The sequence below is a fragment of the Desmodus rotundus genome, chromosome 4, assembly GCF_022682495.2.
Source record: "Desmodus rotundus isolate HL8 chromosome 4, HLdesRot8A.1, whole genome shotgun sequence".
In the NCBI taxonomy this organism is placed as follows: domain Eukaryota; kingdom Metazoa; phylum Chordata; class Mammalia; order Chiroptera; family Phyllostomidae; genus Desmodus; species Desmodus rotundus.
This window is the reverse complement of record NC_071390.1, coordinates 96,066,517-96,080,404: the sequence shown is the minus strand read 5'-3', so window position 1 is coordinate 96,080,404 and position 13,888 is coordinate 96,066,517. Positions and strand designations below refer to the sequence as shown.

The window sequence follows — 13,888 nt, the reverse complement described above, 5'->3', positions numbered from 1 at the left end:
TCTATGACGTTTTATTTGCCTCACATCATCAGATACTGACTTCCTTTCCTCAGAGGGAATGTGCTTCCTGTGAGATTTTGAGACTGAGTGGGCACCTACAAGTGTAAAATACAGATAATGGTCTCAGGCTGTCTGCTTTTCCTTACACTGCGTTTCTGGTTCCTTTCCCACTTGAATCCACAAACACTGCCTTCGTTCCCTAACTGCTGGCTTGCTCCCTACTCTCCCAAATTTAATTTGGTCTATTAGATATGGTGGACTTTTCTAACTAATCCATAGGTTTGATGCTTGTATACAACTTTTGAATACTGTGCTCTGATATAAACTCTGTTCCAAAAAAGCACGAGCATTTTGTAAAATCCTGAAAATAATTTAACTGAAGATAGGTACATGCCAATTAATTATTATAAAAACATAAAGAAAACTAGAAGCTTAATCCAAATACTGACTATATCTGACTTGGGAAACTCAAAGGAAAATCAGAACCTCTGACAGTATTAATATAAATTTCTTAAAAATGAGAAAGTCCCTAAGCTCCCCAGGGGGGGCCTTATGTCAACAGTGTAATAACCCATAGCTCCGCAATACAGACATATGGTGTTTCCCACTTGTTCACATGTAAATTTAAAAGTTTGATACCAAACAAAAAACTATGAGAACGCTTGTCCATTTCAATTTTCATTGTCTCTTAGGCAGAAGTTTAAGATCTATTTTAGATCAATGAATTTATGAACAATGAAATATCTTCAGGTTGAAATAAAAAATAAACTGCTAATTTAAGAGAGAAATTATTTTATCCTCTCAGTTTTATGATGAATCAGACTAAGGCTAGAGAATTGTAGGAAACAAATTCAAGAATTTTATAAGAAAGTTGAAAAATGCTAGCTGGTATGGCTCAGTGGACTAAGCGCCTGCCTGCTAACCACGGGGTCGCAGGTTCGATTCCCAGTCAGGGCACATGCCTGGATTGCATGAGGCCCATGTCCCCAATAGGGGCTGCGCAAGAGGCCACCACACATTGATGTTTCTCTCCCTCTCTCCTTCCCTTTCCCTCTCTCTAAAAAATAAATAAAATATTTTAAAAAGAAGAAAGTTGAAAAATGACTGAATTTGAAGCGAAACACACTGATGAAAGGAAATATGGAAAGTGATTGGCCAATGTAGCATAATTTAGGTAAATTATCTCTAGTATCTTATCAAATACATCCTTGGACATTTCAAAGTACTTTTAGAAAAGAAATTGCAATCTTCAGATTCTAAAACCTGGCTAGAATTTAGCTTTTTGTAAGATAAAACCAATGAGAAATAGAAATATTTTCACACTACTAACATATAGCTTGTATGTCAATGTAACAAATACAGTCATAAGAAAACTCCCCCGAGAATATATTATGAACAAAGGCCTCTAAGAAAGCAGTACTTGGAAGCCATGGTAAATATAGGGGAGTTTGAGCACATTTACATTAAACTTCAAGTCTCTCGTTTATTATTATTATTATTAATTAAATAATGATTGGGGTGGCCAAACAGTTTGTCGGGTCTTTTCCATACCTTGGCTCTCGCAGAGCTTAGTTGTCTTTAACTTCATCTGAAGCAATTTTGTTGGATTGCATTGTGACATATCAGCATGCATTTAAAAAAAACATCAAAATTGGTGAATTTTTGTGTAGCCATTTCAATACTGACGGTTAACAAAATATGCAATATTTTGGCATATTATACTTTATTATTTCAAGAAAGGTAAAAACGCCACTGAAATGCAAAAAAGGATTTGTGCAGTGTATGGAGAAGGTGCTGTGACTGATCAAACTTGTCAGCACATTCAAAAGTGGTTTGCAAAGTTTCAGGCTGGAGTTTTCTCACTGGATGATGATCCACGGTTGGGTGGACCAGGTGAAGTTGATAGAGAACAAATCAAGACATTAATAGAGGACAATCAGTGTTATACCATGCGAGAGATAGCCAATGTATTCAAAATATCCAAGTCAATAAAGCTATTGGTGAAAGTGAAAAATGTGCCTTTTATTTTACAAAAAACCCCTAAATGAACTTTTTGGCCAACCCAATATATTTTATTTTTAAATTAGAGTTGATATTCAATATTATTTGATACTAGTTACAGGTGTATCTGACTCACTATTGACTCTAGTACTTGAAGTTTTTCTATTATTTTTGCTGAATAATTAAATTTCCTTAAAAAAGGTGGAATTTCAAGATTTAGGAATTTTATTAGTGAAATGGGTCATTTTTCTCTTTCAGGGAACATACTTAAAAGTTAAATCAACTAGAAAATTAGATTTCGTATGCATGTATTTGTTTTCATAACAATTTTCTTTTGGTCACGTGTCTACCCCATGAAGTAACACCCCACTATATAGAGAAATCTAAAATACAGCATAATGTTACAGACTCAACAGCTGTACTGAATCCCATAGTTTCAGATTTCAAGAAATATACAAGATAAAACAGTCCAATGGGAAAACCACAATATTGGTTTCCATAATCTTTTTACCCCTTTAAAACATGAATAAAACCTCACACATCTCAGATTATAAAAATCTGACTGTGCTACTGCAACAGAGAGGGAAAAATAACAATAAAAATGATGAAGTAGTAACTGAGAAATAAGAGTTTTTGGTATAATTTAAAAAGTTTTTCAATATTATGACAAAATAACTTCTACAACGGGAAGCTCTGACCACAGAGTATTTGCTAGGATGGTTCTTTGGCAATCTTACTTCTATCTCCATAAACTTGATGAAATAAAAACATTATGAGGGCATCTGCCTCAGGCTACTGTTTAGCATGTATGAGGCAGCCAAGGGAACTAAGTTTTTATGTTTTCAATAAGGATCAATACTAAGAAAAATATTTTGAGCCCCCAAATTAAAAGTTCACAGGAAACACAGAAAGTACCAAGACATTTACTGGTTCTTCACGGGAAGCTGACCTAGAGCTCAAATTGAACAGCAGTTCGTGAGATCTCAGACACAGCCACTCACAAAATACGTTTTGTGGGATAAAGAGAAAAACCTCAGCAATACAACTGTTGATAGTGAAGGCGAAAGTATAGCAGATTATTTTCCTCCCATGAACTTCTACAAATAATAGAGATAAAAATGCAGAAAAACATTCTGATCTAAAAAATGAAAAGTAAGTACCAGAAAAACAATAATAGTTTTAAGTGAGAATGATACAGATTGTATTAAGTCTCGCAATGAGGCTAAGCAAGTCCATGGTAAATCAAAGAGCTGACATCCACTTCAGTGATGCAAAATTCCGTTTTACATACAACTTCCATTATTTACTCACACTGCTTTTGAATGTCTGTTAAGTCCTGTTAGTGATGTGAGGAGCGCATCTTAAGAAAAAGGACTCATGGACACAGACAACAGATTGCTGGGGGGGGGGGGGGCGGGAGGGAGGTTGGGGGAGGTAGAAGAGGGTATAAGAAGGATAAATGGTAATGGAAAAAAAAACATTAACTTGAAAATGAACTTGAAAAGAAATTAAAAAATAGCAAATAACTAGAAGAGCCATCACACAAAGCTTACATATGAATCAATAAAAAAAAGACTAAATGTGTTGATTTTTTAAATCACTCATATGAGATTAAACAATGTGTGGATAGGGATAATAAACACAGTCATGTTAGAAGGAAGGATAATTGTCAAGTGTTTTATCCAAATGGTCAGAATGTAAAATTAAAAGCTTTTTAGAAAGATGATTTTACAACTGAGCCGATTTTCATGATTTTTGTACAATTGTTTCCCCAATAACTGGCAAACACATCAGGCACTCAAATAATGTTCTTGGAACGGATCTAAGGCGTGGAGACTGCCTGAGTCTGGGACAAAGCAAAGAGGAGTTAAAAATAACCCAGAGACAGTAAGATTGGGTAAAAGGGAATCCTCTCTTGTATTGAATGAAGAAATTCTTTCTAAGCTGTCCTAGCAGATATTAGCAACAATTGCTAGGTAAATTAGCAACAATTTACCTAGCGGTAATGGGATGAAAAAATTTTGTGCAAATATGTTTCAAGAAAATATATTAAAAGATTGTATTTTAGAACATAATCACCATTTCCTTTACAGATACATCACTAACTTTCTAAAACAGACTACTAGCAAATCCAGAAAGTAACAGCAAAACAGGAGGATAGTGAATGGAAGTGAGGAGTCTTCTTACCCGTTGGCAGTGGCATCTCTTGTTGATATATTTCTGGATTAAATATTGTATGATTTAAAGAATCCAAATGAAACATCTGTAACAAAGAAAATTAAAATTTTCCATCATTATTTTTGTAACATTGTATTAATAAACATTTGAAGTTGTTACACCTAAAACTTATTTACAGGGAAAAAAACTAAAGCCAAATAACGAAAATCTGAAAATATTTCAAATCAGGATTTTAAAAATGCCTTCAGGAGCCCTAGCTAAATGCTCGTGTGTGTGGAACTTTGTACAGGGTTGGGCTGCGCTTACGTGACAATGGCATTTGAGACGGAACCTCGCTACAGAGCGCACAGAGGCTGCGTGCTTCACCTGTTTATCCTCAGGGCCCAGTCTATGTTTATCGCACAGTGGATACTTAATAAGTATTTGTTGAATGAATGACAAAGCTCATACGCTCTCAGAAATATAAGCATAAGAATATAATCCAAGAAATCTACATTTCTTTTATGATGGTAATAAATAAACCCCTACTCTAGACACTCAACTTCAATGCCTGAAAGAATCAGACATCAGGTGGAACAATATACAGAAAAACAAAAGATATTACTTACAGTCCAAGGAGCAGGGCACTGAGCACTGAGCTCCCTCCCTTTTTTTTAACTGTCACTTACCTAGCACAATGCAAAATTACCTGGAAATTAGTGCATGTGGTAGGCTGAATAATGATTCCCTCAAAGCCATCCACATCCTAACCCCCAGGATCTCTGAATACTGTCTCACAAAGCAAAAGTGATTCTGCAGATACTAAAGTAGGAATCCAGAGACTGGGAGATTCTCCTGGATTATCTGGATGGGCTTGATAAGAGGGTTGCAGGATACCAAAGTGAGTAACAGGAGATATGGCAATAGAAGCAAGAGGTTGGAGTGATGGAAGGGGTCACAGGCACAAGCCAAGGAATGCAGGCAGCTTCTAGAAGCTCAAAAAGGCCAGGAAACGAAAAGCTTCCAGAAGGAAAGCAGCCCTGCCAACACCCTGATTGTAGATTCTGACCTCCAGATTATAATAGAATACTTTGTATTGTTATAAGCTACTAAATTTGAGGTAGTCTGTTACAGCATCAAGAGCAACATATTTTCTTCTGGGCATGAAATATATTTTGATGGAATTATATTCTATCTTCATATGTTACTAATAATTACTTATCCCAAGAAAAAAATTTTCTCTCCATTCAGTTTAGTCGAGACTTTAAATTCATATTTCTGTTTGAAATGCTTGTGGACAACACAGAAACCAACCATATTTCACTTTGTATGATATGCTAGTTGGTAAGTGTTCTGGATGTGGTATTTGAAGAAATAACCAGTATTACAATTTAGTTTTTTTCCTTATTCCTAGGTTGTTGAACCTACTGTATTTTGTGGGCCATAAGACGCACCTAGATTTTAGAGGAGGAAAATAGGAAAAAAAATTTGAAGCAAAAAAATGTGGTAAAATATTTCATAACATAAATAACATAATATTTCACCAATGTAAAGGTAAGCTACATTTGGACTATAAGACGCACACCCATTTCCCCCCAAATTTGTAGGGGGGAGTGCATCTTATAGTCCAAAAAATACAGCAAATGCTTAGTTAAATAAAGAGCAAAAAACAGTGTTTACATAAAGAACACTTCACATTCAGTTGTGAGGTATGCGGATTTTCAGTTCAAGAACAATAAATGTGCTCTACTTCACTGCTTAAGAGTAAAGTTCATCTATGCTTTTGTTTGCTGAAAAGGAAATATAGGATTGAAAAAACATGTTATTGTAAAAACGGGCCCCGCCTTACACAGTGTTCTCAGAGCAGAAAGTCACAGAGCAGAAAAGATGACCAAGCAGAAAAAAATCTTTCCTATGGTCCTGCAGGTGGTTAAAATGATTAGTGAGAGGACAAAACCACCCGTCTTAGGAGAGAGACACACACTCCACTCCAGACAAAGAAGAGAGCGGCTGTGTCATCCGCAGCTTGCTTTGTGTATTCGGTCAAAGTGCAGAGCAAATTCCAGAATATGCTTCAACACTGGGGCTATCTCACTGAAGACAAGTAAACTTCTGGAAATATATACCATTAAGCTCGAGACAAGGGGAAAATACACAAATTTCAAGGACTTTTCCCCTAAAAGAAAAAGAAGGAAATATGAGAACATGCCCCACCCGTTACTGATGATCACAAAAACGCCCACATCAGAAAAACTTTTGAAATGAATGTTTTTAGCATATTTTACTCTTTTGTGGCATAAAGGACTATCTCTCGTTGATAAGACTTCCTGTATATTAACAGGAAAGCATGGTCTAAAACCAAGAATAATGAACTTTAATGCTGGTTAGATTTTGCCTCTAATTGTTAGAGATGGCATATTAAAAACGAAAGGTAAAAACATAGGTTTTTGATAATATGAGTGGCCAAATGTCTTTCATGCTAAAATAAAAGAAAATACTTCTGGATTTATCCTCTATCACCATTTCTACAACAAAGGTCAAAAGGAGCATCTTAATATAAAAAGCAATGCATACTCATTGTTTCTAAATCAATCAGAACATTATCAAGAGTGAGTCAGCTAGATAAGTCTATTTCATTTTTAAAAGCAGTAACTAGACCCCTTAAAAGTATTTCAACTTTTGGTTTTATTTTTCTGATTGATTTTTGCATGTGCAAATTTGGGAAATTCATTTTTTAGGTGGTTGCCACTGAAGATTAAGTGTGAAATGGTAGCGAATCTTAGCCGAGGGTGTGCCCTGGAGCCCTGCATTCCTTCTCCTTGTTTAACTGCCCCTCCCAGATCTCAGCGGACAGGGACTTCGTTTGGAAAGTCCTCCGTAACTCTGCTCTTCCCCCCACGCAGCAGGGAGCGATGCCCCTGAGACAGGTCTGTGCCGGCTGCTATTACAGTATTTATCACCACGTGAAGCTATCTGTGTCACTGTCTCTATTAGATGACAGTTTCTGAAATTAGGGTTTATGTATCACTTATTTTTGTAACCCCCTCCTTAGCCTATGTTCTGCTACATAATAATGCCTTAATAAATAACTGATAAATGCATAAAACTCAGCAGTTTACAAACTTCTTAAATCATTATATTAACATTTTAATATTGCCATTGTAATTATACCCTAGGGTCTGAAAACTGCTTTCAAATGGTTCACTTAACATGTATGTGAGTATAAAAGTATTATATACATAAGTATAAAATATGTAGATAAAAGCAAAATATTAATAACCAACGAAGATTTGTTGGACTATTTAATATTTCTATAGGCTTCACATTTTTCCAGGTAAAATACTAGGAGAAAAAGAAAAAAAGGACACTGGTTATCTCTTCATAACCACTAATATAACAAACAGTTTTATGCTCCCAAAGCACATTCACTGCCCATTAAGTCTTGTCAACACCCGTTAGTGTGGGGTTAGCACTCTTTTGCAAAGGAGAAAAGTGAGGATCAGAGGCTGCTAAGTGATTCCTTCAGTTTTAAGAACTTATTAGTAGCAGCCACCATGTGCATAGAGACCTTCAAATTCTAAGTCCAAAGGTCTTTTTGCTATACCAATCTGTCTCCTCATTCGATAAGGTTTAAATAAATATTTTGTTTCCCCCAAAAATATAGCTTCAAGTCCTAACCTTCATACCTGTGAATGTGACTTTACTTAGAAATAAGGTCTCTGCAGATGCCATCAAGTTAAGATGTAGTCACACTGAAGGATGGGCCCTAAACCCAATGGCTGGTGCCTACACCAGAGAAAAGCGAGGGAAACCTGGATACAGAGAAAGGAGAGACGCACGGGGAAGAAGGCTACGTCCCACAGTGATACAATGACAAGCGAAGGAATGCCAACACTGCTGGAAACCACCAGAAGCTAGGGGAATGGCATGGGACAGATTCTCCTTCAGAACTTCTGAAAGTAACCAACCTGTCATCATCTCAATAAGAACTGTGAGAAAATACATTTCTGTTGTTTTAAGCCACCCGGTTTGTGGTCGTTTGTTACAGCAGTCCTAGGACGCTAATACAGTAGTTATCATTTGACCTGTAGCACATATGATGTTTATGCAGCACTGTGTGTGAGAGCAGGGTTTAAGTTACTCGTTTTACAAGGCATGTCCTCTCTGACCTTACATGCAGGGACAGCAAAACTGAAAAAACAGTAAAAAAGAAAGTTTTACCAATTTTGTTTGCCTGGTAGTTAACTATTGTTACCTCTGTATATTTTAAAATATGAACATACTTACAAAAAATTATCAGTGAGATGATATTATAACACCTACTTGTTCATGCCCTGCCAAATATGGATCCTCTTCTGCCATGCTGGAGCTGCACATCAAAACAAAAGAAAAGCAAACTGTAAGACTGAGATAAACCTTAAAAATTCCATCACGCACTTCTGGTCAAGATGGCAGCTCACGCAAACACGGCTCACCTCCTCGCACAACCACATCAAAATTACAACTAAATTGTTGAACAACCATCATTCAGAACCATCAGAAATTGAGCTGACAACTACGGAATTAAAGAAACCACATCCATCCAGACTGGTAGAAGGTGAGGAGACACGGCAAGGGCTGGTCCCACATCCACATGTGGTGGATAAAAATTTGGGAGGGATATCATCGGAACTAGGAGTCCCAGTCCTACACCAGGTCCCCAGCCAAGGGTTCCGGTGCCAGGAAGATAAGTCCCCAAACTTCTGGCTGCAAAAACTAGCAGGAACTGAGTTGGGGAAAATAACTTCTGGAGCCCCATGGAGTTCCTCTTAAAGAACCCACTCACTCCCTCTGAGTTCCAGCACTGGCATAGCGGATTGACAGGTACCAGTGGCATACAGGGAGAACTGAAACGTCTGGCAGCAAGGTGAAAGCTAGGAAACAGCTTTCTCCCAGACAGAAAGGTGGGCAAAGGCCATTGTTCCTTTTCTGAACCCTCCCCACCCACAGAGCCACAGAGCTGTCAGGAGGGTGCCATTTGACACTCCATCACCTGGCTAACACTATTTACCTTGCCCAGGAGATCCCAGGACTCCGTTCCACTGAATTTATGGGTCTACCCAAACTGTTAACAGAGACTTTTCCATATGAATGGCTGGTCTTGACTCATACTCCACAACTTCCTAAATCCTCTAAAATAAGCAACAGCCAGTCTCACTGAGCCCCCAGGCCCCTGTACTACTTGCTAAGTGGCCCCAGGCACGGCACTAGCAGCAGCCAGCCTATATTCACAGCTTGGCTTTGCCTGGGAATCTCCAAGCTCAGCACAAATAGCAGCCATCTCAGATTGCTTTATAGTCCAGGCAGGGTGGCCCCAGGCAAAACTCAGGTGGGGGCTGACCTTGGCCTGCACCACCCAGGAAACCCCAGACCCTATGCACCCACTGGACGGCTACAGACCACGTCAGTGCACCACTACCCTGCCCCTGCACAGATGATACTCCATGGAAGGCAGAGGTTGGTGGTCAGAGGTTACAGCCAGTCCTTGCAGTTGACTGGCCTATATAAACCTCTCTTATCAACTCGCCAATAGCAATCAAGGATCAACTACAAGAGGAGGGTATATTCAGCCCACGTGAAGGGCACAGCTCAAGTACTCAGCTTGGGTGACAGGGGAGGCTGTGCCATTGGACCGTATAGGACATCTGCTATATTAGACCATCTCACCAAGATAGGGAGCCATAGCAGCTCTAACCAACACATAGAAACAAACACAGGGAGGCTACCAAAATGAAGAGACAAAGAAACATGGCCCAAATGAAAGAACAGATCAAAACTCCTGAAAAAGAGCTAAACAAAAGGGAGATAAACAATCTATCAGGTGCAGAGTTGAAAACACTGGTTATAAGGATGCTCAAGGAACTTAGTGAGAACCTCAATAGCATAAAAAAGATCCAGTTAGAAACGAATGATACACAAACTGAAATAAAGAGCAATTTACTGGGAAACAACAGTGGAGTGGATGAAGCCAAGAATCAAATCAATGATTTGGAACATAAGGAAACAAAAAAGAATCAATCAGAACAAGAAGTAAAAAGAATCCAAAAAAACAAGAAGAGTGTAAGCAGCCTCTGGGACAACTTCAAGTGTTGCAACATTTGTAGCATAGGGGTGCTAGAAGGAGAAGAGAAAGAGTAAGAAATTGGAAATAGATCTGAAAAAACAATGAAAGAAAACTTCCCTAATTTGGTGAAGGAAATAGACATGCAAGTCGAGGAAGCACAGAGAGTCCCAAACGAGATGGATGCACAAAGGCCCACTCCAAGACACTCTGTAATTCAAATGCAAGGTTAAAGATAGAGAATCTTAAAAGCAGCAAGAGAAAAGAAATTAGTTACCTACAGGGGAGTTTCCATAAGACTGTCAGCTGATTTCTTAAAAGAAACTTTGCAGGCTAGAAAAGATTGGCAAGAAATATTCAAAGTCATGAAAAGCAGGGATTTATAGCCAAGATTACTTTACACAGCAAAGCTATCATTTAGAATTGAAGGGCAAATAAAGAGCTTCCAAGACAAGAAAAAACTAAAGGAGTTTATCATCACCAAATCCATTACTGTATGAAACGTTAAAGGGACTTATTTAAGAAAAAGATTAAAAGTACAAACAACAAAATGGCAATAAAAACATATATATCAATAATTGCATCTAAAAAACAAACCAAGCAAACAAGAAGAACAGAGATAGCATCATGGATATGGAGAGTGTTTTGATGGCTGCCAGATGGGAGGGGTGTGGGAGAATGGGTGAAGAGGTGAGGGGATTAAGAAGTACAAACAGTCCAAATCTGACACCCCCCACCCACAGCACACACATTCACGAGTTATATGTAAATAAGTACAATGTGTTTTGTTTTTAACAGCCAAAATTTAAGTGCTTTGCACTTCTTAATTATTCAATAAATATTTCATTTGTTGTGACTTGATGGTCATCTGACATTTCATTCCTTCATCAGATTGGATTCATGACTTTGAAGGATTCTTTAGACCCTGGCAATGGAATTATCCTGCTCTTCATTTTGAATTCAGCCTTTATCATGTGCAAACTCTTTTTCCATTTTGTATCTATGTTTGCATTGACTGCTTTCATCTAAAATGAAGGGTCTATAGGAGTTACTAAAGGACAAAATCAAGAGGGAGGGTAGAGGTGGGGGAGGGAGGTGGGACTGGGTGGGGTGGAGGGAAGGGGAGAAAATGCAGACAATTGTAACTGAATTAAAAAAAAAAAGAACTACAAACAGGTAGTTACAGAATAGCCCTGGGGACATAAAGAAGAACATAGGAAATGAAGTAGCCAAAGAACTTAAACATATGAAGGATGGTGTGGAGCTTGCCTGAGGGAGTTGGGGGGCTGGGTGGAGGGGAGCAAAGGGGGAAAAACTGGGACAACTGTAATAGCACAATCAAAATGTAATTGAAAAAAAGAAACGAGAAAAAAAATCCACCATGCAGGAGTAAACGGTATTATTCCAGTTAAGACCAAATATAACCCTTTTTATAGCCTTAGTGCAGTTCTTTGGAATTTAAATCTAACAGCAGATGGATTGCATAATGAAGGAACTGCCATTTATGTATAATCTAAAACCCTTATGTCAGGCTCATAACAGTGGCCTGTCGTTTGGTACAACCAACGTTTATCTTCAGTATAAAAACTGTGCGTATTTGGATTCTTCGAGGGCCTTTCTTTTTGCCACAATGTAGACTTCAAGCATTTACAGTCTCTGCTCTTTGTGTAGATCATTTTCCAACCCTTCATGAATTCTGTGGTGGTGTGAGAACTGTCTCCAAGCTTTCCGTATGTTGCACAAGTTGAGAAGCTAAGAGGGGGCCACTCTGCTGCAAATGGGCCTGCCTGGTCAGTGCACCACGGCACCAGGGGAGGTTGGCTGTAGTGTGCTGTGCTGTGTCCTTTAGCGCGTCCCACTGCAGCGGGCCACTTCCTGCCGTTGTCAAAATGTAGTACCCCCTTAACCACGGTTTCACTTTCCGCAGTTTCAGTTACCCACACTGGGAACATTCCCGAAATGAACAATTCTAAGTTTTAAATTGCGTGTCTTTCTGAACACGTGATGAAATCCCCTGCCATCCTACCCAGAATGTGAATCATCCCCTGTCCAGTGTCACCATGCTGTGCGTGCCACCACTTGTTGGTCACTTAGTAGCCATTTGCCAGATTGACTGTCACAGTATCTCAGTGCTTGTGTTCAAGTAATCCCTGTTTTACTTAGTAATGGCCCAAAAGCACAAGTACCAATGTGGGTAATTGGAATATGTCAAAGAGAAATCATGAAGTGCTTCCTTTAAGTGAAAGGGTGAGCACAGTACAATAGGATATTTTAAGAGAGAGAGAGAGATCGCATTCATGTTACTGTTATTACAGTATATTATTATAATTGTTCTATTATGTAATTAGTTATTGTTGTTAATCTCTTATCAGGAATAATTTATAAATCAAACTTTATCATTCAATATGTATGCACAGGGAAAACCATAATATATATACAGTTTGGCATTACCCTTGGTTTCAGGCATTTATTGGGGGTCTTAGAAACCCCCATGGATGAGAGGGTAGTACTGTATAGAAATACTATAATATTGAAATGGTAATAATTCCACTGCTAGGATTATACCCTAAAAATCCTGAAACACTAATTCAGAAGAACCTATGGACTCCAATGCTCATAGCAGCACAATTTACAATAGCCAAGTGCTGGAAGCAACCTAAGTGCCCATCAGTAAACAAATGGATCAAAAAACTGTGGTACATTTACACAATGGAATACTATACAGCAGAAAGAAAGGAGCTCCTACCCTTCACAACAGCATGGGTGGAACTTGAGAGCATTATGCTAAGTGAAATAAGCCAGGCAGTGAAAGACAAATACTGTATGATCTCACCTGTAAGTGGAACCTAATCAACAAAACAAGCAAGCAAGCAAAATATAACCAGAGTCACTGAAATAAAGAACAAACTGACAGTAACCACAGGGAAGAGGAGAGGGGAATAATGGGGGAAAGAAGGGGAAGGGTCATCAAGGAACATGGACAAAGCCAAAGGGGGTAAGGATTGAGGGTGGGAGGTGGGGGTATGTGGAGCAGGGAAAAATGGTAGCAAGAAAATGGAGACAAGTGTACTTGAACAACAATTTTTACAAATTTTTAAAAAAGAAGTATTCAAAGTCATGAAAGGCAAGGACCTACATCCAAGATTACTCTATCCAGTAAAGCTATGGAAGGGCAGATAAAGTGCTTCCCAGACAAAGTAAAGCTAAAGGAGTTCATCACTACCAAGCCATTATTATATGAAATGTTAAAGGGACTCATCTAAGAAAAAGAAGATCAAAAATATGAACAGTAAAATGACAACAAACTCAGTTATTAACAACCAAACCTAAAAAACAAAAACAAACTAAGCAAACAACCAGAACAGGAACAGAATCATAGAAATGGAGATCACATGGAGGGTTCTGAGTGGGGGAGTGGGAGAATGGCAGCAAAGGTACAGGGAGTAAGAAGCATAAATGGTAGGTAGAAAATAGACAGGGGGAGGCTAAGAAGAGTATGGGAAATGGAGAAGCCAAAGAACATATATGGACTCATGGATATGAACTAAGGGGGGGGGTGAATGCTGGTAGGAGTGGGGGTACAAGATGGAGGGGGATAAAGAGGAGAAAAAATGGGACAACTGTAATAGC

General features: G+C 38.5%; 1 protein-coding gene across 4 annotated transcripts in view; it reads right to left on the bottom strand.

Annotated features, from left to right (window-relative positions):
- The window catches only part of NFKB1 (nuclear factor kappa B subunit 1), a 127,579-nt gene that overhangs the window by 87,125 nt on the left and 26,566 nt on the right, over positions 1 to 13,888 (bottom strand). For 3 of the 4 annotated variants that reach the window (XM_053923078.2, XM_053923077.2, XM_053923076.2), the window contains exons 2-3: positions 8,482 to 8,527; positions 4,189 to 4,264 (exon numbers count right to left, since the gene is read on the bottom strand). In XM_053923078.2, the coding sequence (XP_053779053.1) occupies positions 4,189 to 4,264; positions 8,482 to 8,520 (115 nt within the window). In that variant the 5' untranslated portion in view covers positions 8,521 to 8,527. The other variant, XM_045183754.2, reaches the window with a different exon arrangement.